The sequence below is a fragment of the Schistocerca gregaria genome, chromosome 1 (assembly GCF_023897955.1).
Source record: "Schistocerca gregaria isolate iqSchGreg1 chromosome 1, iqSchGreg1.2, whole genome shotgun sequence".
Classification (NCBI taxonomy): Eukaryota; Metazoa; Arthropoda; class Insecta; order Orthoptera; family Acrididae; genus Schistocerca; species Schistocerca gregaria.
Window position 1 is genome coordinate 215034101 of NC_064920.1, and position 25814 is coordinate 215059914.

General features: G+C 39.9%; 1 protein-coding gene across 1 annotated transcript in view; it reads right to left on the minus strand.

The window, feature by feature from the left end:
- LOC126337005 (calcineurin-binding protein cabin-1-like) overlaps positions 1-25814 on the minus strand; it is a 237068-nt gene that overhangs the window by 198047 nt on the left and 13207 nt on the right. The window contains exons 2-3 of the mRNA XM_050001253.1: positions 16230-16343; positions 1025-1156 (exon numbers count right to left, since the gene is read on the minus strand). Of these exons, the coding sequence (XP_049857210.1) occupies positions 1025-1156; positions 16230-16343 (246 nt within the window). The remainder of the gene's footprint in view (positions 1-1024; positions 1157-16229; positions 16344-25814) is intronic.

The window sequence follows — 25814 nt, forward strand, 5'->3', positions numbered from 1 at the left end:
ACATGATGAGCAAACCTGAAGGTTTTCAACACAATGCAGGACAGGCACATGCTTGTGAGCTAAGACAACAAACTGTCACATGCTGACTGAGTGTAATCTCAGAAACCAGTCATTACAACCAAATAAAATCCAAAGATGGCTAGCATGGAAGATGTGGTATTAAATAAATTTATATTTTATTAACACAGATTTAGCCAAAACAAAATATGATAATATTTCAGTTGTTTCAATGTATATATTTTTTGTTCTCCTTTCTTCCATCTCCAGTAGATCCGTGTACAGGTCTCTTTCACATCTCATTACAATCAAGCATATTTCTGGAACAGTTGTTCAATAACTTGAGCTTCAGTGTTCCACAGCAGAGTTATTCCAAATGTAGCTATTGATGCTATATTACTCTACAATTTCAATTTGCTTTTGTTTTGATTCTACTTATATCATTCCACCTTGCACATGCTGGTTAAACATGGGAAAGATTATATGAAGTTATTGTGCATGTAGAGATTGGATTTTAGTGTGTTATGGTATCCTTCATGTTAAATCTAGTGATCATAATACTTCGACACTGGTCTATTGTGACTTTTCAGATCATAATTACAGGCTTGTATACACATTGCTGCATGTGTACTCGATCTTTAGCCTGTGTCCACACAGGCTTCTCAGAGATGAGTGGGCAGCCAGTGTAAGTGCTACAAGTATGGGGCTTTGAATTTCTTCTTGATGCTGTCACACTTAACACTTTAGTTTCATCTTAAAAAAATTCCTGCCAAAGAACTGGACAATCCCATTTTAAGCTACAAATTCCAGTGATTTAATGTTCATAATTTCAATATTAATCAAGTTAAAGCTCAATATTGGACAAATTCAATTAAGAGATAACACAAACTGAAATACTGTCATGTAATCCTTTCCAGCAACATTATAAGCAGCCAACGAAAGACAAGTTAATGTGCACACACACACACACACACACACACACACACACACACACAAGCACACATATGCTTGAGACACATTTCATTACCTTCAAATAGCATTCCAGTGCAGCTTTAGGCTCTTCCAACTGGTTATGAATACTGCCTAAATTTTTCAAACACGAGTACTTAAGAGCTAAGCCCGGCTGAATAAAACCTTCTGGCACGTTTGCTTTGGTCACCTGCAACAGATCATTAATGTTAAACTTACTTCATGGTGTATTAACTAAGCTATAAATAATGTTTTAGGAACTAAAATGGCATACTTATGATAAAGATTTCTTCATATTAAGCTGCTGAGGCTTTCAAGGCCGCAGTGTTAGTGGGTGATGAGATTTTAGGGATCCCTCTAAACCACAACTCTTCTGCTACAGAAACATCTGTTCTATCAGACCCATGTCCAACCTCACATTCACCCGTATTACCAACTGGACATGCCCCTTCATCACACAGTTCCAAAACACAACGAAAGTTTGAGCATAAAACAATTTGGAACAGTGCAAATAAGCAAATGACCTCAGGAATGCAGCTGTGTGACATGTTCCAACAACCACCAGCATTTCGGCAGGTGGACAGCCAGCTACTTTCAAGGTCCAAATGCAGCACATAAGTTCCTCAAGGGAATTTAAAACCCTGATTTCCAAAGCCCCCCCCCCCCCCCCACACACAAACACTCTCCCCCCCCCCCCCCCCCCCCCCCCACGTCTCAGCCTTTCTCCTTTCCTTCTGTCCTTTAATTGTCTTATTATTTCCACTTTTAATTCTCTCTTACTGTTCCAATCTATCCCTACACGTCATCCGACCTTCACATCATTTTTGAACTGAAACTGGTACAGTACTTACTAATCTAGTAGCTTTAATCCCCTACTTCCTCCAACACCTTTTCCAATCTGTGACTCCCTTCTCCTTACAAGAAGTGAGTCACTTGCAACCTGGTACCTAGATGGCCTTGCCCCATTCCCCATGGAGAGTAAACTACTTAGGTCAAGTTTTTGTGTCTTTGCAGGTCAACACGTCATAGTAGACTAATATTATGGGAGTGTAATTATTTCTGTAACTTTAAAGAGAATCAACGAAGGCTATAAAATAAATCCACAGTCTCTTCTCAGGAACTAAATAGGCAGCTCGCATTCCAGATCAAGAGACATTCTGCAAGACCAAATGATAGGGAAATCAATTTAATGGAATCATCAGAGTTATTACGACAGAACCCAACATGCTTATTTACGCTGGCAATAAGTGGGTGACAAAACACAGGCTTTCCCACATCAAAACTCACAATATAAATACGCTGCTTACAGCAAATTAGATTGATCCAAATTATTCTAGCATCAATATCAAAAGATAAGAAAAGTACTGGAAAGAATTTCCAATACATACAAAGAGTCTTATTCCACTCTTGGTCTAACTTAGATGCAAAAGTGAAAGTATGATCCTCTGAATCACTAAATTCATTCAAATAACACACTGTCATCAAATAACGACAATGGTTATCATCAAAAATTGAAATTCATAGTGTGACAATTCAGTATATTACATTGGCCCGTAATGATGTACTGAACAAAATTCACCCTGGAACATACAATTTTCAACTGGCAACTGTAGAAAGTGCACCAATACAGTAACTCGTGTATAAAATGTTATATAAAAATGTGAATTCATTTGACAAAACTGTAAAATTAGAGACAGACAGATGACTGCCCAGTACTTACTTTCAGGAGGTGAAATTCCTGTACTGCCAAACATTTTTCTACTTTTAGTATGTCCATTTACAGCTTTTGGAACTACTAGTTCTTTTGTCAGTGACAAAAGAGGAACAGTGTTGGGGAGGTTAGAAAGAGAAGTAATATCCTCAACCTCAAGTTGAAAGGAACCTACCTAGAACCTGAATGACCTACCCCTCTTTCGTCATCTTCCCAGAAGTAGATCTCTTTCCTCACTGGCAATGAAAGTAATAGTTCTGAAAACTATAAATAGTTTTTTATACTTTTAGTTTGTACCACTAGTAACAAAATTTCACCTCCTGTAGTAAGTACTGGGATCCATTCAGCCTTCCCGTAATTTTATAGTATTTAAAATTGCACTAGCCTTTGATGAGTTCTGGAAGACAAGGATCTCTTGAACCCTAAAACTCATAGGTCTTATCAATATGTCAAGTCAAGAGCAAGAAAGCTTCTTACAAAATGATGTTCTGACATACAGCTTGATTTCAGGCAAGTCAAGTCTATTGATGAAGCTGCTGACCAGAATTTGCAAATAATGGATAAATGTGCAACAGATATGAGAGGGTTGCTATTACAGTTATCACAGGCACCTTCAAAAACTTAAGGTGACATGAAATGTTTGTATGAATGCAAGAATATTTAACATACTATGTCTTTTATATACAGCTTCTATGACTACTGTAGACAGATACAGCTTCTATGACTACTGTAGACAGATACAGCTTCTATGACTACTGTAGACAGAGGTGGTTGACTGACATACACCAGTCAGTGACAATGAAAATCATGAAGTATCTGTGGACCCTTTTTCTGTTTAGCCATAAAATCCATTTGATTTAATGGATGCAGATAGCTAAACCAATGGGGCTGTCCTGTCTGCAGGCTACCTAACTGTGTTAATCATTGCAATGCTGGAGTCCTCCTAGAATGAAGATACCATACAAGCATTGTCAGTGGCAATGCATGTTCAACAAATTTAGCTGGCGTAAGTGTTAATAGCATTCTGCATTGTAGTAATAGCTTAATGTTCATATAGTATACAGATTTAGTTTCTATGACATGCTTGTCTTTTGTTAAGGTTGCCACAAGGAAATACAATTTATGCAACATGTCATATTACAGTTAATTGCATTGTGTGTGTGTGTGTGTGTAAAATATATTCATTCATTTATTCAAAGTATAGAGTCAAAATCAATAAACAAAGAATCTACACAGCACTGCACATAAAGTATAACATGATTTTCTATCCATGTCACTACCCCCCCCCCCCCCCCCCCAAATTGTTAACAGTATTTGGAGTTGAATCATGTGTGACATCCAGAACAACTAGTGGCAGAGATTTCCTGCGAGGCACAAGCTCTGGCACTGGAAGGTTGGATGCATCCAATGACCTTGTAAACAGCATCATGGTGTTCGCTGCTGTCCCTGAACTGCTACAAGTATCAGGTGAGGTGAAAGCTGGCTTACGTCTGCCAATGGCTATCTAGGTAAGAGCCATTGATAACAACAGTGAATATTCCATCATAGTGTGCCAATACTGTGTATGGGTAGTCATATGATGGAGGGATTTTCGAGTGGCATTGTGGAAGATGAAATCTGTTTGCAGTACTGTAAGTTGAAATTTATCATAATTAGTGATAAGAGGGAGTGATCAGTAATTGCTCTGAGGAAAATTTGATATTCAAGATCCCATTCAGTACTATTTATTCCTGACAATTGGTTTCAACAGTTAAAACAGCCACTTTGTGACCTTCGTAGACCTTATGCAAAATGTATGTTGGCAGAAGCAGAATCACACTGCAGTCAGCATCAAATGATGGTTCTCAAAATTTTCTCAACAGTATTCCTCAAAAGAGCATCACCTTCCCTCCAGGGATTCCCATTTGAGTTCCCAAAGCATCTCTGTAGTATTTGTATGTTGTTCGAACCTACCGGTAACAAATCAAGCAGCCCTCGTATGAAATGCTTCGATATCTTCCTTTGTGTGGATCCCAAACTCTTTAGCAGTGCTCAACAATCGGTTGCGCTAGCACCCTGTATGCCGTCTCTTTACAGATGAACCACACTTAACTAAAATTCTCTCAAACCAAAATCGAACATTTGTCTTCCCTACCACAGTCCTCACATACTTGTTCCATTTCAAATCACTATGCAATGTCAGACTCAGATATTTAAGTGACATGACTGTGTTAAGCAGGGCACTATGAGTGCTGTATTCCAACATTAATGGTTTGTTTTTCCTACTCATCTGCATTAACTTACATTTTTTTACATTTACAGCATGTTGCCATTCATCATATCAACTAGAAACTTTGTCCAAGTCATCTTGTTTCCTCCTATGGCCACTCAATGACGACACCTTTCCCTACACCACAGTGCCATCAGCAAACAGCTGCAGATTGCTGCTAACCCTGTCCATCACATCATATATGAATATAGAGAAAAAAAAAAGGTCCTATCACACCTCCCTGGAGCACTCCTGATGACGCCATTGCCTCTGATAAACACCGGCAGCCATCGAGGATAACCTACTGGGCTCTATTGTTCAAGGTGTGTATGTGTGTGTGTTTGAGGTTTACGGGCACTAAACAGCGTGGTCATCAGCACCCAAACGCATAGAAACAGGAACACATGCGGTGAAGTGACGAAGACGGACACAGAACAAGGAGAACGGCTAAAAGACACAGGCTTGATGCAGTTCCAAATGCTCACATACAGAGGCAAAACAAGAGGAGAAGAAACACACTAAAAAAGGAAAGGAAACACAAGGAAAAGAGAACAGATACCGAAGGGAAACAAGGAGGTAATCGTGACTGGCGGACCTCTTACCTAAAACCTGGGTGAGCCAGTCACCCAGCAGCACATTAAAACACTCTCCCTAAAATCCGAGGCAACAGATTGGACAGGACACAAAACTGTAAGACCTTAACCACAGTCGCTGTGTCGTCTTGCAAAATAGAGGGCAAATCCGGTGGCAAAGAAACCACCGCCCTCTGGTCAGAGAATAAAAGACAGTCAAGTAAAATGTGGCGGACAGTAATCTGGACGCCACAAGCACTGCAGATTGGGGGGGTCCTCCCGCCGGAGTAAAAAACCATGCATTAAGGGACTGTGCCCAATGCGGAGGTGAGTGAGGAGAACCTCATCCCGCCTGTATGACTGGTAGGACGTACGCCATGGTCGCGTAGTGGCCTTTACCAGACACAGCTTATTGTCAAAAACTGCCAGCCACTCCTCTTCCCATTGATGCATAACACGAAAACGCAAAAGGGAGGTTACAGCATGGAGGGGGACAGCACATTCAACAACGTGAGGGAGGGAACATGCATCTTTGGCAGCCACATCCGCCAGTTCATTTCCCCTAATACCCACGTGCCCCGGCACCCAGCAGAAAGAAACCTCCTTCCCCTGCCGTTGCAGATGGAGTAGGGCATCATGGATGTTCTGGACGACCGTATCCGCTGGGTACAAGTGTTGCATGGTCTGAAGGGCACTCAGGGAGTCAGAACAGATGAGGAACTTAAGACTGGGAACACATCTCATCTGCTCCAATGCCCGCAAGATTGAAAACAATTCCGCATCGAGGATGGTAAAGCCGCAGGAAGCCGTAACTTGACGACTCGATCAGGGAAGACAACAGCACAACCAACAGAGTCCCCCTGTTTAGAGCCATCTGTGAATACAGGTACATGGTCCGGTGCTGGTTTAAAATATCGTAAAATAAGGAGGTAAAAACAAACGCCGGAGTGAAGTTCCTCCGGTTCTCCGACAAGTCTAGAAGGATGCTGGGCCTCTGGAGCAACCAGGGAGGCGGGCGAGTAAAACCTTATCGTTGGGGGCCACACGCTCCATACCAAGGGACTCAAGCAAATGCTTGGCACGAATCCCAAATGGTCTCGTTGCCCTGGGACGACTGGAAAAGAGACGTTCCATAGGTGGTCGGGCAACGGTAGGGTACGCAGGGGAGGTAGGACAGGCAAGGAAATTGTTCAAGAAGTCTTTAAGCCATTTACATTTGTGGAAATTCAATCATCTGTTAACAGTCTGCGATAGGGCTTTCCAAAAATCTAGGAATATGGAATGTGGCTTTTGCCCTTCATCCATGGTTTGCACAATATCATGTGAGAAAAGGGCAAGCCAAGTATTTCATGAGAGATGATTTCTAAATCTGTGCCGATTTGTCAACAGATGCTTTTCCGCCATAAGGAAATTTATTGAAATGGAACTCAGAATATGTTTGAGCATTAACCAATGTTAAGGATATTGATCGGTAACTTTATGGGTCCATTTGTTTAATTTTCTTATATACGGGAGTCATCTGCACTTTTTTCCAGTCATTTGGGACTTCACACTGGACAAGAGATTCATGGTAAATGCGAGGCTTATAGGGAAACAATACAGTGGAGTACTGTCTGTAAAATGAATTGGGATTCCATGAGGACTACACAACTTATTTGTTTTTAACACATTCAGTTGTAGCCAATGATGAAATTATTGTCACGATCAAAAAACGTATAATTCATGTATTATTGTGGAATGTGGAAAGTGAAAAATAGCTTCCACTCTGTCTTGGGGTTGCAGGATTTCTTGTGCATTGATAAAGTACCTTCCATTACGTCAAAGGCAAATTTTGACAGGTTATCTCTAAGCTATGTTCCCGAAGTCTAGTGAACAGTTGCTCTAGGTGGTCTAAGTGCTCTACTTCATTGCACATTACAAGCAAGCCATCGATATAGTTGTAAGAGAACTAAGTCTCCAGTTATTTCATCCATGACATGTTGGGAAGTCTGGGCAGCACTGTACAGTCCAAATGGGATTTCCAAAAAATTTTAGAGTCCCGAAGGAATGCAAATACCAGTTTTGGGAATATCTTGTGATGCAATGAGCATATGACAAAAGAAACAGACAAGGTTGATTGAGGAGAAAACTGTCTTGGCATGAATTTGCATAAGAAAGTCACCAATACACAGCACAACAGAGTAGCAATCCGGTACCATTCTGGTGTTAAGCTGTTGATTATCACCACAAAGATGACACTAGCTGCTCTTCTTACTAAAAATATGGGGTGGTAAGGCCCAGCTACTATATAAAGATTAACAGATACCTTGTATTAACGTGAACAAGAAAGCATGCTTCCAGTCTTCATTACGACTGGAGGCAGACAACAACATCATGTATGGTTTAGTTATCCCCGTGTGGTGACAATGTCATGTCCAATTGATTGTTTACCGATTCTGAAGTATACACAGGATTAGTGACTTCAGCGAAATTGGGAAGAATAGTCATTTGGTGAATCGCACCAACCACTTTGATGCCAGCATGCTTGGCGTTGTGTAGATGTCTATAAATAGTCAAGCAGGTATTGAAGGCATAGATCTGGGGGAAGATTATAAAAATGACAAGAAATCTGCTCTAGCAGTGGAGCATGTTTGCTACAATGAATCTCCATATGATTGGATTTTGAAATCGAACTTGAGAGGCAAGAAGACATTGTTGTAAGAATGAAAGATTCAGTAGCAGCATACAGGTGACTGCCATCAGTATTTCACTCTGGAAGATAAGAGAGAAGAAAGATAAATTGAGACATCTGCACACACATCAATGAAGAATTGTAGCTTGGTAGATTGCTCTGTTATGAACAGTCGACAACAGTCTGGTTTGAAATCAGCCATGTCGATTACTGATTTATATTGGCTTTTTCCTTGTAAGAGGATGGTTGACATAGCTGGACAGCAATTCCACATTTTCTGTGATACCAGCATATTCTCCCCAATGAATGAATGCTTATTTCTACTGGAAGTGTGTCACCACAGTGGTGCATGGGTGGAACGCCATATTTGTAGAGCCGTAAGTTGCTTTGATAATTCAATTACTTGCGTGTCCAGAACTTAAAAAGAACTCTTAGTTCTGGTGGAAAAGGTGCAACATTCTTGGAGGAATACATATCAACTGTTTAGTCAGCAGTTTGAGCAAGAGCATGAAGTTCACTAATGTAATCTGTACTGTCTGTGCATCTGCAGCCAAGTAAATAAGCCATATATTTTGCAGTATAGTACTGCTAATTGCCCTGCCTGCCAGCAGGCAAAGACCATAAAGTATTTGGGGTGGTGTGCAATCACCAAATTCTTTGGTGTGGAGCAATTTCTTGATTGCTTGGCTTCTGATGTGACTAGTGCATTACAAGAGCATGCTTGATAAACACGATAAACATACCTCAGTGGCAAAGCTAGGATGCATTGTACTTTCATAGCCATTTGTTTGTTAAGAAATTGGGCTAAGGGTTACACAACTTACGTTTTATCGTTTCAGTGTGAGATTCAATTTTTCCAATATGCAATGCAATCGCTCTGGTGCTCAATTCAGAAACTTAGGGCCCCAATTTATTCAACATTGTACACAAAAATTAATTATAAACTGAAAAGATGCTATATCCAGACACAACATCAATACTCAAACAATCTACACTGCACAGAAAACATACAACATGATTTACTGTTCACCACATACACCTCATTTTTTTCCACAACACTGGAAGTTCTCCTTAATGGGATCAATGCATCACAATGAATGAACAAGCTCATACTGCTCTAAACAAAATGACACCCTTAAAGTCAAAATGTAATCCATTCAGAAATTTACCCATAAAAAATAGTAAAATATTCAATAATTTGTCAAATAATCTAGACTGTAATGAGTCATAGATTTAGATGGAAGTAAAAGAAACACAGCACAAGTAAATGGTGGGATGATGACATGATAGGACATGACTTATTTTAGGCACTCAACATATTTATTTTTAGTGCCTCATTAAAACAGTCTTAATATATGACAGAAGATACAGTGACAAAAATAATTCACACATGGATTCATGCAGATTTCATCAAAGTCATAAGGCTACCTTTGTCATCAACAGCAAACGACAGTGCACTATCTTAGATCCATAAATAGCTTTATAGCCAACACAGGAACACATTGACTGTCATCTGTGGGATGAGGTAACTGCGAGACAGGGATAGAAAACCTTGTTGCTTTCATAGCAAAGGAAATCCATAGGAACAGAAAAGTGTTTTCCTGAGGCCACCTGCAACATTTCATAAATCAATGTGCATCGTACTCTGAATACACTAAATAGACCGAATACTGTCAGATACAGTGCTGTGGCATATTGACTGAAGAGGGATAATCTAAAACAATGTCCAGAAAATTGCTGAAGCATACATGGATAAATTAAACACTAGCTTAGACTTGTTGCATACAAATATACACTCCTGGAAATTGAAATAAGAACACCGTGAATTCATTATCCCAGGAAGGGGAAACTTTATTGACACATTCCTGGGGTCAGATATATCACATGATCACACTGACAGAACCACAGGCACATAGACACAGGCAACAGAGCATGCACAATGTCAGCACTAGTAAAGTGTAAATCCACCTTTCGCAGCAATGCAGACTGCTATTCTCCCATAGAGACGATCGTAGAGATGCTGGATGTAGTCCTGCGGAACGGCTTGCCATGCCATTTCCACCTGGCGCCTCAGTTGGGCAGCATTCGTGCTGGACGTGCAGACCGCGTGAGACGACGCTTAACTCCAGTCCCAAACATGCTCAATGGGGGACAGATTCGGAGATCTTTCTGGCCAGGGTAGTTGACTTACACCTTCTAGAGCACAGTGGGTGGCACGGGATACATGCGGATGTGCATTGTCCTGTTGGAACAGCAAGTTCCCTTGCCGGTCTAGGAATGGTAGAACGATGGGTTCGATGACGGTTTGGATGTACCGTGCACTATTCAGTGTCCCCTCGACGATCACCAGAGGTGTACGGCCAGTGTAGGAGATCGCTCCCCACACCATGATGCCGGGTGTTGGCCCTGTGTGCCTCGGTCGTATGCAGTCCTGATTGTGGCGCTCACCTGCACAGCGCCAAACACGCATACCACCATCATTGGCACCAAGGCAGAAGCGACTCTCATCGCTGAAGACGACACGTCTCCATTCGTCCCTCCATTCACGCCTGTCGCGACACCACTCGAGGCGGGCTGCACGATGTTGGGGCGTGAGCGGAAGACGGCCTAACGGTGTGCGGGACCGTAGCCCAGCTACATGGAGACGGTTGCGAATGGTCCTCGCCGATACCCCAGGAGCAACAGTGTCCCTAATTTGCTGGGAAGTGGTGGTGCGGTCCCCTACGGCACTGCGTAGGATCCTACGGTCTTGGCGTGCATCCGTGCGTCGCTGCGGTCTGGTCCCAGGTCGACGGGCACGTGCACCTTCCGCCGACCACTGGCGACAACATCGATGTACTGTGGAGACCTCACGCCCCACGTGTTGGGCAATTCGGCGGTACGTCCACCCGGCCTCCCGCATGCCCACTATACGCCCTCGCTCAAAGTCCGTCAACTGCACATACGGTTCACGACCACATTGTCGCGGCATGCTACCAGTGTTAAAGACTACGATGGAGCTCCATATGTCACGGCAAACTGGCTGACACTGATGGCTGCGGTGCACAAATGCTGCGCAGCTAGCGCCATTCGACGGCCAACACCGCGGTTCCTGGTGTGTCCGCTGTGCCGTGCGTGTGATCATTGCTTGTACAGCCCTCTCGCAGTGTCCGGAGCAAGTATGGTGGGTCTGACACACCTGTGTCAATGTGTTCTTTTTTCCATTTCCAGGAGTGTAGCAAGGGGAGTGAGAGTAGTGAGATAAGGGCCATAGAGCATTCTCATTATTTCTCAGTACTCAAGATAAGTTAAGAATGATGTGTGTCAAATACAGTTTATCCTTGGTAAACTACTTAATGGTACAACAACTGCACCTATACATATTGAATGACCACAAGATTCAGTTATAGAGGAAAAGTATTCATCTGTCATGCAGAAGGAACCCTCAAAAATTTAGTTCAGAACTATATACTATACAGCAGAGCATTACGAAACTAGCTATTAATGAAAATATTGTATTGTTACCAATAACAAAAATCACTTTCAATTCAAGTTCACTGGTACCGTAGACTGCAATTATGCATGTGATGGCAGGGTGGGACAGAGACAGTGTTTGCAAGCTTGTGAGTTCTCGCAACTCATGTTTGTCACATCAGTTTACTGCTGCTGCCAATTGAATCCAATGATGCCAGATAAAGATATGTTTCCCGTGGCATCGAGTATTAAATGGTCATTTTTAAACTGGTGACACTGGGAATTTTTATATTAATTTCGAGTGTATGATGCACCTGAGTTTTGGAGGAAATTTTTTGAAGAAAAAAGTGTATCTTGTAGTCTGTAAAATATGGTAAGTAATGATCTAGCACTTCTGTAAAAAATCCCAGAAGCTGATAACACTGTGAACAGGATATCCAGAAATTACTTGGCAAATACCAAAATGCATTATCACAATAAGCATATTAATTACATGAATCATATTCAGCAGCTAGGGAAAAGATCAAACTCAACATTTTTTAGACTTACCAAGCGGGAAAGCGCTGGTAGATAGGCACAATAAATAAAACACAAAAACACACATACAGAATTTCTAGCTTTCGCAACCGATGGTTGCTTCTTCAGGAAAGAGGGAAGGAGAGGGAAAGACGAAAGGATGTGGGTTTTAAGGGAGAGGGTAAGGAGTCATTCCAATCCCGGGAGCGGAAAGACTTCCCTTAGGGGGAAAAAGGACAGGTGTACACACACACACACACACACACACACACGCACACACACCTAAGGGAAGTCTTTCCGCTCCCAGGATTGGAATGACTCCTTACCCTCTCCCTTAAAACCCACATCCTTTTGTCTTTCCCTCTCCTTCCCTCTTTCCTGAAGAAGCAACCATCGGTTGCGAAAGCTAGAAATTCTGTGTGTGTGTTTGTGTGTTTTATTTATTGTGCCTACCTACCAGCGCTTTCCTGCTTGGTAAGTCTTGGAATCTTTGTTTTTAATATATATTTTTCCCATGTGGAAGTTTCTTTCTATTTTATTTTCAACATTTTTTAGCTTTCATTTGCCCTATCATCTTACTCTCTCAGTATCAATAATGTCAGTAAGATCATACTTGTGCCACACGATAGTAACTAATGTTTTTATTCTTCAACATCGATTGATGTTCCTTTTTCATTATAAAGTTTCTATAGTTGCTGGAGCATAAAGAACTTACATTTTTTATATCTATTTTCTATATTGTGTAGCTGACAGTCCATTTTAGTCAAGAAACAACTGACCCCCTAGTGAAACACAGTAATGCACCATTAAACAGCACTACATCAGAAACAATTTGCCACATTAGATGTGATGATAAATTATTTTCTGAATACTACTATTCTGTAGACACCAAATTGCTAATATAATACAGAGAATTACTTAAAATAAGGAAAAATCTCATCAATAAAGACAACTCAACAACATTTAATTCAGCATAGCTTAAAAGTGGAAAACATGCCATACTTGAATAAAATATATTTCATTTATAGTTCTATGCCACTCAAAGCATGTTTGAAACACACAAAATAAATGAGCAAATCTGATTGTTTTAAAAACAGACTAATGACACAAACAATGCAATATCTACAGCAATCCATAATGTGGTACATGAACTACATGGGAAGTGAATGATATTCTTATTCCAAAGTTCCTCTTGGCAGAATAAAAAAGTGTGTGAGGGAACATTAAGTGCAAATAATGACAAGCCTCCTGAAAGCTTAATGGTATTTCGGTCTTGAGGCTGAGCTGGTCAATTCATGTAGTGAACTGTTTTCTAAACTAGAGCTAATGTATGAAAAGAATGGTCTTTCATTGATTGCAGTGCAGTGTTCATGAAGATGTGTTCAGTACAAAAAATTCCTTCTGTGATAAACAGCGAGCAACACACATGAACCAGTTGAACTGTACAAATGCCACCCTCATGAACTTAGTACACAGTACTTGATAAATTACTCTTTTGAAAAGCAGAACAAAAATAAGACCATAGCTAGCATATTCTTAATCCTTTGAGGCAATCACTTTTATGTTGACACATTACATAAATTGTTGCCACTGTCTATGAACAGTAAAAGGACATTAAAAAACCTGGCTACCGCCAAGTGATCTATCTCCAATCTGCTAGTTGTTGTCCTTCATATTAGATGCAGTAAATGATCACAAATGCCACTTAAACCAATTGGCTGTTCTTGTTTCTTTTTTCAATGCCACAGCACAATTTACAATTCAACTTTCAAACATCAGGTGCCTATACACGTACAGGCAACAAAAGTGGAATGCTGTAGTAATGTCTTCTACAGCATGGTTTGATGTAGCAATACTGTAGCAACAAAATATTCAACTTTCTTCTCTCCAAGGTACTGTTATTGTTTTTTAAAGTCCCTAATGTAAAGAAACCGTGTGAATCTAAAATGCAAACGAAAAGCAGACAAACTCAGTCTTGAAACTCAAACTTCAGATATACACAGATTACATTGTCTCAACTACAAAGAACAATTACAATAAAAGACATTAAAGTGAATAAATATATATAATTTATCTTCTTCGCCGACAGAGCTCTCCACATAACAGATATATGAACAGCAACTACACTAAAAAAGTATGGAACCAAGCAAGCTTGGTGTTTCAAATAATATGCAAAAGGAAACTACCTCATTACATAATTGTTCTTTTTATCCACACTTAGGTTCATCTGGAAGAGAACTTCTGGCAAAAGTGAAAGTAAGGAACATCAAGACAGTATTATGGAACGAGAAGAAGATGAAGATGAGATGGGAGGTGCAATACTGTGAGAAGGATTTGACGGAACATTAGGACTAACTAGAAAGAAGCCCACTGGAGTAAATGATATTCCATTAGAATTAGGACATATTTGGGACAAAACTTTTCCACCAGATATGGACGATATACGAGATATGTGGAATACTCACCAACTTCAAGAAGAATGTAAGAATTTCAATTCCAAGGAAGATGGTGTTGATAGGTATCAACATTAAAGATCCATTACTTTCACAACAGTACAGTGAATTATTTACAAAAGAATGGAAAAACTGGTAGAAGGTGATCTCAGGGAAGATCGGTTTGAGCTCACGTGAAAGTAGGAAAACGTGAGGCCATACTGACTTATTTTAGATAGGTAGAAGAAAGCCAAAAACATAGTTATAACATTAGAAAAAGCTCCTGCAACAATGAGAAGAATATTGTCTCTGACATTTTGGTAGCAGGAATAAAATAAGAGGAACAAAATGTTATTTACAGCTAACACAGAAACCAGATATAATTATATTAGTCAAAGGATATACACAGGAAGCAGTAGTTAAGAAGGGACAGAGACTTGGGTTGCAGCTTGCCACTCATGTAATTCAACCTGTACACTGGGCAAGCTGTGTGGAAAACTAAAGAGAAATATGGAAAGTGAATTACAGTTCAGGGAGAAGAAACAAAATCCGCAAGGTTTGTTAATGACTTTTTAATTCTGCTAGAGAAGGCAAAGGACTTGGAAAAGCAGGTGAATGGAATGGTAACGTCTTGAAAACAGGTTTTAAGGTGAAATCAACAAAAGTAAAACACAACTCATCGAATGTACTCTAGTTAAATCACGTGATGCTGTCAGAATTAGAGTAGGATAAGATACTAAATACAGTAGGTTTATTTTGTTATTTGGGAGGCAAAATGAGTGGCCGTGTCTGAAGTTGAGAGGATACAAAATGCAGGCTGGCGTAAGCATGAAAAACATTTACAATAAAGAGGAACTTGTCAACATTGGACATAAATTTAAATGTTATTGGCATCCAATAAACAGTTCCAACAGGAAGAGAATGAAAGCTTTTGATATGTAGCATGACATTGTGATGAATAAACTGCTAGATCACATGGCTAGTGAGTATGTAATGAACTGAAGTGGGGAATAACTTGTCTACAGCATTTCCTTATCTCCACAGGGATCCTGAGTATCAATTAATCTCAACTGCTGTATACAATAACTGACTGCCTTTTGTGTTTACATTTAACCAGATTTTTCTTTTTAACTCGTGAGAGGACTTAACTGATATCAAATAGAATAACATCTATAATGCCTATGCCTTCCCCCAATAAAAATAGGACAATTTATGGTCACACACTACATTAAAATACTAGCAAAAAATATTTCATATTTGGTCAGTGGTTAAAAGTTATTACAAAATCTTCTTCAAATCAGAAAATATTTATCAATGACAATCACAAACAAATTAATTACTTTGATAACTATAGACCATAGAAGTTTCTGCATAACTTTCAGTTACTTTACAAACAGGTAATACCTCACTTAAGAATGTAACTTACTTAGGGAAAATCAGATGTGTAATGTACAAAGAACACAATTCAAACAAACAGCTTGAAATTGCTTCAAAATTAAACAACAAAATGTCATTTGAAGAACAAAAAGAATGTTAACTATTAGAGAAAGAACAAATTACATGTGCATGTACACACACACACACACACACACACACACACACACACACACACACACACACACACACACACACACACACAAAAGAAGATAAAAATACAAACCTCGGCTAAAATATCACTATTAAGAAGGTCTTCCAGAATTATCTGTGCGTCTTTCAATTTCTTCTCTTGAACAAGTTTCAGTGCATTATTGTATTCTGAAAATGCTGCTTGCTCCTGTAAAAGATGAAAGGATAATGCAAGTACTTTGACTGTGAATTCCATTAACACTTAAGTATTTTCTCCCCCTCCCCACCCCATAAAATTACAGCTAACGAGTGTAATTACACATATCTCCACATCACACAGAACAAAGTGCATTGTTTCTTCCTATCCCTTTCCCATTCTTTCCTTCTCTCCTCTAAAGAGATTGAATACCAGAGTAACAAACCCAAATATGCAATGAGGAAATATTAAATTTAGTGTTCCGCGACATTTTGAGCTTGACAAACATAAATGATGTAAAAACATAAACATAAATGATAGACATAAATGATGTACCAAAGACATTGGAGGACTCTTCAAAAACAGTTTGCTGATGAGAACACATCCACTTGAGAGACAGCCAGGAAAATAGTGCAATAGGCTTACAACTGGCTAACAGTAAGGGCTTCACACTGAAATAGAATAATTTATGAAGTGGAATCCCCTTACATGTTTCATAGTTTATGTATGATGTATATTCATAATCTGCGTCTTGTACGTGTGTTTCTACTTGTATCCACCGTGCATGCCTGTTATGTTGTACCGGGTTTGACCATATGTTGCTCCAGAAGTGTTCCATGTCTGTTATGTTTGGTGGATTGTCTATTTTGATGTGTGTGTTATCTATTGTCTGGTAAAATTTCTTCTGGTTTGTGTTGAATGTTTGGTTTTGTTTCCTTCTATTTTCACTTTTTTTGTATCTTCTAAGTCAAATGCTTGTAATTTCTGCTTCTTTTCATCTAATTGCTCTATCACTTCTTGTTGTGAGATTTTACCTAACCTTTTTCATTTTTTGTCTGATATTTCATTTCTTAGAAATTTTGTTAGCTGTCCGATGTCCTTTCTCAGTTTTTCTATTCTGATCTGTAGCCTGTGTTGCCATGCTGGTTTTGTGCGTTTTTTCTGTGTCTTGGTTGGTTCTGATCTCTGCCTAGTGTGTATATTTAGTGTAGTGAGTGCTCCTATACAAACCAGTAGTTGTAACTCTTCCATAGTTGTATTTTCATTTATTTTGTTGTGTATGATTGTGTTGATAGTTGTTATTGTTGTTTCGACTTGTGGATTATTTGGTGGTCTATGCAAGAATTGTCTAATATCTGTATTTGTGTCTTTGTATTGTATATATGTCAGCTGAAATTTTTCTTCTATATCGAACATGTGTGTCACTTCGTGTTCTATTTGTGCTTGTTCTGGTGGCTGTCTTAAAATTTCGTTTTCCTCCGATTGTTTAATTGATGCTTGTTGTTCTTTGTTTGTTTGCTCTGGGATGTTTGAGTCCATTACTGTATAATATTCTTCTTCTTCTGATTGCACATTATTTTGTTCCAGTATTTGTGGTACTTGTTGTTTGATGTTTTCTAATTCTGACTGGGGTATCCTGTTATTTTTTATTATTAGACGGATCTGATTGGCTAGTCGTCGTTTCGTTAAAAATTTTAATTCTGGGTATTATTATTATGCAATATATGAACCCAATGAACACATGTGGCATGCTGTGGGATGGCGACTGTACGTCCATAAACCAGCCAATAATTTATGGGAAATGTGAAACCTGTTTGTCAACATCTGGTGCACCTAACTCCAACAACCTAAGGAGAACTTGTCAAATCCAAGTCATGCAGGGTCACTGCTGTATTATAATCCCACTACTACCACTAGCACCGCTAATAAATCAGAGAACATTCACTGCCCCATGCTTTAAATATCCTGAGTTTCTATAAATGCAGACTGAAAGTATCCAGTAAAGTATAAAACAATCCATCATCATTGCCTTCTTCACACACACACACTTTCTCCTCTCCCACATTAGCTTGCTAATGCTAATACTGATTTTCCTAAATAATTTTGACATATAAGAATACCCCATTATCAATATTGTTGAAGAAAATCATGGACTATTCACAGATTTCCCCTCCCCCCCCCCCCTCCCCCTCATATGTTTGGTAGCCTAATCATCATCCTCATACCACTAACAGTTTCTTCCGTGACAAAGTTAGATATTATAACATTTTTGGCTGCAGTCTCCCCTTTTTAATGCCTATCTGTAACTTAACAGTGAGATCTCACAAAATTGGCCATTTTTTTCACATAGGTTAAAGTAGTTCCTAGCCTCTTTGATACTACATCTGATGGAGCTTCAGTGCCCAAGAGCCTTTGCAATTTATAACCTCTCTACTTCAGCCTTCATCACTTGTTTGGCTGGTCAAATAACAAACGTCATCTACTGCTCTTAGTGTCTAATTTTTATTTTTGTTGGTGTTCACCTTGTAACCTCATTACAATTGTTCAATTGCACTTCCATGTCCTTTAGTCGTTTCTGGCAGAATTCAATGTCAACAGCAAACCTCAAAGTTTTGTTTTTTCTTACTGAAGTTAAATTGTCTTTACAAATTTATCCTTGGTTTCTCTCATAGTTTGGTCAATATATTAGGTTGGTTTCTAGGACTCTTCCGATCTTTTGTAAAATACAAGGGTGTGCTGAAAGGTAATGCCTCCCAATTCTTTAATGTGAAAACTCTTTAAAGCTTTTTAAATAAAACAAACTTTGTTAATATTCTACATCTTTGTTCTTCATGTTTACATATCTATTTCTCAACATAGTCACTCTGGGGGCAAACATATTTCTCCTAATAAGAGATAAGTTGTTGATACCATCACTGTACAATGTTCCAATCTGTTGATGGAGCCACAGTCTCACCTCTGTCTGCACCACTTCATCATTATCAATGTCAAGCCCTTTGTTTTTAAGTTTTGGAAACAGATGAAATTTAGATGGGCCAAATCAGGACAGTATGTAGGATGATCGCTGACACAGAACCCAAGCTGTCTGACTGTTTTAGCATTCATGTTGTGTGTCATTGTCATGATGAAAGAAGGGTGATCCATGGGTGGATGAATTCTTCAAATTTGTGCTTTCAATTTTCTGAGCTTTTTCTCATGCAATGACATGGTTACTGTTGTGGTTGGCAGGAGAGCCAACACCATTACTACAGGAGGCCGAAATGCACGCGTTTTAGCTCACGCAGGCTGGCGTGAGGGCTGGAACATGACAAGGGAATCAGAATTGAGAAAAACGGACGTAGCTGGTGGAATACTTAACTTTAATTCATCAATGATGAACGTCGCTCTTGACGATACATGGTTTACAATGTCAATAGTACGGATACTGGCGCCCTGCTAGGTCTAGCAAATAACGTAGCTGAAGGCTATGCTAACTATCGTCTCTGCAAATGAGAGCGTAGAAGTCAGTGAACCATCGCTAGCAAAGTTGGTAGAAGTCAGTGAACCATCACTAGCAAAGTCGGCTATACAACTGGGGCAAGTGCTGGGAAGTCTCTCTAGACCTGCCGTGTGGCGACACGCAGGTCCGATGTATACCTACGGACCGCGGCCGATTTAAAGGCTACCACCTAGCAAGTGTGGTGTCTGGCGGTAACACCACAGTTACATCACACACTGTCATGTCACACAGTATAATTCGGAGTCCTCTGGCAGCAGAAGGTTGCAACTTGTGTTAGCAAAGCAGGAAAGTAGACTAAGTAATATGCACGACATGTAATACCTCATTCGATACTGAGTACAGAATACAAAACTCAGAGAGAGTTCTTTTCAGCATACCTTTGTAATGTGTGTCTGTGTTTTGCAACCATACTGTATCAAAATAATGGTTGTGTAATATTCATTCCTGTCACCACTCACCTTCTTTGGAAATGGAAATAGTACATCATTCCTGAAGTCTGGAGGGATTTCGTCTGTCTCATGTATCTCACATTCTAAATGGAATAGCTTTGTCATGGTATGTTCTTCCAAATATTCCAATAATTCTGAGATGTTGTTATCTACTGCAGGAGCCTCATTTACACTTAGATCTTTCAGTGCACTGTCAAATTCCTCTCACAGTATCACATCTCACATCTCATTTCACTTACATCCTCTTCCTTTCTATAATATTGTCTTCAACTCCATTTCCATTTTTGTAGCCCTTGTGTACATTCCTTACACCTTTCATCCCTCCTTTTCTTTCCCAGTCATGTACGATTCTAATGCCTTGCGCATTTTCTCTAACGCCATCTACATACATGCTCTGCACGTGCATGGAAAATGATACCCTCGTATGACTACTAATCATTTCCTTTCCAATTCCACTCACAAATAGAGCTATTTGCCATTCCTACTCTGTCACTTTGCACTTGTCAGTCTCATTTTTTTAGATGTCTGTATTCCCTTTTGCCTGATTCATTTGCTGTATTTTTACATTTTCTCTTTTCATCAATGAAATTCAGTACCTTGTGTGCTATCAAGTGATTTCTGCACAGCCTTGTCTTTTTGCCTACTTGACCCTCTGTTGTCTTTACTATTTCATACATCACACTTACTCATTTGTCTTCTACTGTATTCCTTCCCCCTCTTTGAGTAAATAGTTGCATAATCCTACTTTGAAGTTCTCAATAAGTAATGCTTCTTTTAATTTATCCTGGCACCATCTCCTTAATTTCCTACCATTCTGATAATTTATTCATTTTTACTGTAAGTTCATAAATTCTTAGCTTAAATTTCACAAACCAGGATAAACTTTAGCAGCATACAGCATGAGGTTAGTTACAACTACTGAGCATGAAGTAGTAATGGTGATTAAAAGCCTCAAATGCAGAAATCTAGCAGGTGTAAAAGATGTACCAGTGTCACATATAATAATCTGTACTGCTTCAGAAATTGCGAAGCCCTGGGCTCAGATTGTTAATTCATCATTGACTGAGATGTTTCAGGATCACTACAGACCCTCTGCAGTGGTTCCTCAAATATATTTACATTTCTCAGCAGTGATACAGATTTAATGAGCTGCTTTGCCTCATTTGTTTTATCCAGATCAGATTTTCCACTTGACATTAGTTTCCCATGCTCTGTCAACATGGTGGGTACAATAAAGTCTCCCCTTAGGAGCTCGCATTGCCCTATTAAATGCAATACTGTACAATTCTGCCACCTCTGATGTGAACACATTGGGGCAAATTGGTCAAACCTGTGATTTAACATACTTCCTGTGACGTCATCAGTCATACGACCACACTGCCGCCTGAGAGATCAATCTGTTGGATGCGATTCTCTAGATAAATGGAACAGAAGAATGGCTGTGCTAGCCAAAGAGTACACAGCCAGTTGCAGTACTTATGCTCGCCACAAGGCACTGCTAGGCCACTTCATGTGTAGCAGGAGTGTAGTGTAGTTGCACCAGTCTACAGTTCGTAGCTGCACTCAATGGTCAGCCAGTGCTGATGTTAGTCAGTCATTGTTGCCATCAAGTCTTTGTAGCCCAATGCCAAGTTAGTCTTCAAAATCACCGGATTCGACATTCAAGATTACGAGAGATTAATTTGTCACTGCAAGATTTGTGACTTGCAAATTATGTCATTCTACAGATGCATAGTCTAGTGGCATCTTCTGTAGTTGTCAACCAACAGATCATAGACTACAAGAAAGTTAAGTAATAAATACTTTCTTATTTTGTGCTGTTACTAATTGTGTTTTCCTGCTGTAGCTACCAAGCAGTTTTGGCATAGTAGAACCCACATTTTGACCTCCTTGGCTGCCTCATATTTGCTACCTCATGTTGATGGACTCGGTTATGGTGGAAGATCGAGAGCCATTGCTTCCTGTGTGAAATTAGGAAAGCACCTGGAAACCCTTGCAGAAGATCATCCTGTTCTAATAGAGTGCAAATTCAAAGTCACACCTGCTAGGCCCATGAGTTCCATAACTATTTGATAATATTTCACTATGTGCAACACACACACACACACACACACACACACACACACACACACACACACTTTGTTATTTCCTTTACCCAAGCACTAACACTGATTGTATCATTTTGATGCCCACGTGATTTGGAGAATATGTCCTGTTGCAATGTATTAAAAGTCCTCCTTGGTTGTCAGATAGATTCTCAGCAAGTTTGAATCCTGCAAACTTGTTTGAACATTGTCCAGAGCTTTGTCAAATGGAATTCCTATTACAGTGCCTATAGCTAAGGTTTACTCAATGGTTGCTGGCTTAACTCTTGCTTATGACCATTGTGGGTTGACACCAAATCTACTTGGTATGTCCCACCTTTGTGTACAATTAATTTCATCTGTGCAGGGCACTTTTGATTCATTTTGTTGCTGCCTGCAAATTAAGATGTCTTGTGTCTTTACATTTGGAGTTACTCTGAAATTATTTCTATAGTTTATTCCTTAGATGGTGCCAGAATGGCTTATTTGCTAACTTCGAGTCTCTGGTAGTTTATGGGATAATTTTTTTTGCAGTGTATTTAATAGCTGACTAAATGAAATTTCTACATTGCAGAAATGAGCTACACAAATCTTGTCACATAGCTCTGCTAGAGCTCACTGCAGGCCCATTTAAAAAGCTGCGTTGGCTTACAGTATCGTCCCTGTACATATATAAAAACATGTTGACAAGAGCTAGACTCGGTTACCTGCAAACCAGCTGTGATTCAACAGTTATAACATTCACAACTGTGGGTCCCTCCATATAGAAAAAGAAAAAAACAATTCATACTCAAAGGTATATCACCCTCCTCAGTGTCATTCTTCATAATGCACTGTCAATTTCCATAAAGACGTTGGCACAGGAAACAGCTTTTAGTGCGAGGTTAAAATAATTTTCTGTTACGAAGTGTTTCTACAATGTAACGGAGTATGTTAGTTTACAGAAATACTAGGTCCTCATTTATTGTCGATTTCTATCTATAAATTCTGTTAGCCGATGTACCATCTGTGCTTTGTTGTTTTTGCAAAGGAATGTTTCTGCTATAGGTTTTCTGTTCCTCTGTTTCAGTTGCAGTGCAATACACCGCTACAGAGAAGGGATCTGGTTAGTTAGAAATAGTTATAGTGTCAGGGGTTTTTTCGTGTGTGTGTGTGTGTGTGTGTGTGTGTGTGTGTGTGTGTTCTACTTTCCAGCAGTGTCATATACTGTGTTTTTATTTCATGTATTTTTTTTTTTTAGAAGTGTTCTTTATCAAAGTGACAAATTCTAGATATCTCACTGATTTACCTATTATGCATGTCGCAATCTCATTGAAGGCTATGTACTGGGCTTTCCCTTTCAATTGTGTACTGTGCAAGATGGCTATGCCAATCTTCATGCACTGGAATCTTGGAAGGGAGGAGTGGGGTTTATTCCCTATGTCAACATCCTGACTTGGGTCTTCCATGATTTTCCCAAGTTGCTAAAATGAATGCTGGTATGGTTCCATTGATTAGGCCGTGGCCAACTTCCTGTTCTATTCTCAGTTAATCCTGCCTTACTTTGTTTGTGTTTTATATGGGGTGCGGCAAAAAGAGCTGACACATTTCTATGACAAATTCCAAACAAAGTAAATGACAAGTTTTATTTAATTCTCACTTGTAAGTGTATGACATGTCATATCAGTTTCAGTAATTACTTCTTTTTAAAAATAATGAGCATTAAGTTAGTGCCACTGCTACATATATACTGATGAAGGCATCCATGAAAGTTCTCCATCACCTAGCTGACTGTTTCCTATGGAATGGTGGCAACTTGCTGTCAAATTTTATGTTTTGGTTGGTCAATAATACAAGGGCAATGAGTATGTACTCTTGATTTGAGCTAGCCCCAAAGGGGGAAAAAAAAAACACGACAAGGATTTAAGTTGCATGACTGGGCAGGCCAACCGATGTAACCGTGCAACAAAATCAAATGACCAAGGAACATGTCTCTCAACATCCTCATTGCTCTGTCAGCATTGTGGGCTCATCCTGCTGAAACTGAACATTTTCCATACTGTCAAGTTCATCCATTATGGACATTAAGGTCTCTAGCATCTCTCCCTATCACTCCAATATCACAGTCACTTTAATAACTGTCTTGTTTAAAAAAATGTGGGCCCCAAATGCCAAAATCTGAAATCAAACACCATACAGTCACATTAGCGCTATGTAAGGATCTTACATAAAACATTCAAGGATTGTTCACTTCCCAGTATAGTATCTGTGATTTTGCTTATTTGCGCTGCCACACAGTGTGCCTCATCAGTGAATACTATTAGAAATACTTCATAGAAAAAATATTGTTGAATGTCCAGTACATTGCCCTGTGGTTTTTCCAGCCCTTCTCCTTTAGTTCCTGGGTGAACATTTTGTAAGGATGCATTTGCAGTGCAGCAGAAGGTCTGCATGCCGAGCAGCTCAGTTGGCTGGTTTAAAGGAAAGAAAGGAGACATACAGCACAATAACCGGAGAATGGAAGAACCAAAGAACGACAAAAGGACAACCAACATTACTATAGACAAAACAGGAAAAGAAAAACACAGAGAAGCAAGAAACAGGTAGAAGGGATAAAAACAAGAGAGCGGATGACCATGGCTGGCCGACCACGAGAATAAAAAGGAAAAGCCAGCCACTCTGCAACACATTAAAACATCCAGCCTAAAAGCATTTGGATGGAGGACACAATAGGACAAAGGACATGCGCAAAAACTTATATAGAATGATAAGACCAACCATCACGTATAAAACATAAAACTAAATTGGCCGATGAGGAGTTGTCAGCTAAAATTAATGTCAACGAGTCTGGTAACTAAAGAGTTGTCGCAGAGCAGCCAAAGAAGGCCAGCTCGCCATGATATGGGCAACTGTCAGCCAGGTGCCGCACCAACACTGAGGTGGGTCATCACGGCGCAGGAGGTAGCCCGGTGTCACCTAAACATGGCCAATTCGGAGCCAACAGAGAACCATAGAGTCCCTGCAGCAGGTCTGTGTGGAGATCTTCCACACATTCATAGTCACCTTAATGGCATGCGGTTTGTTGTGTATACTGTTATGCCATTCCATCTCCCAAAGCTGCAAAACCTTGCAGCGTAGTACTGAATGCAAGTCAGTTGCAGAGAAGCCTATCTGCATAAGTGGTTTCCTGTCGGCAAGTTCGTTGCCTGAAATTCAGACGTGACTTGGGGTCCAGAGAAACACCATTGAATGGTTGGACCGTTCCAGGTCATAGATGGACTCCTGTATGGTCGCTAATAAAGGATGATGAGGGTAGCACTGGTCGATAGCTTGTAGGCTCCTCGAGGAGTCAGTACACAGAAGAAATGACTCCCCAGGGCATGAACGGATGTGCTCAACAGCACGCGATATAGCCACCAGCTCGGCAGTGAAAATACTTCAGCCATCATGCAAGGAGTGCTGTTCAATATGTCCTCCATGGACATATGCAAAGCCAATGTGATCATTAGTCGTCAAGCCGTTGGTGTAAACCACTTCATGGCCTCGGTATATATCAAGAATCAACAGGAAGTGGCAGCAGAGAGCCACGGGGTTAACTGAGTCCTTAGGGCCATGTGAAAGGACTCCAGCTCGAAAAGAAGGGACCGGACATGAACTGCAATTGGAAGCCCTGACCTGGGTCGCCGATGCA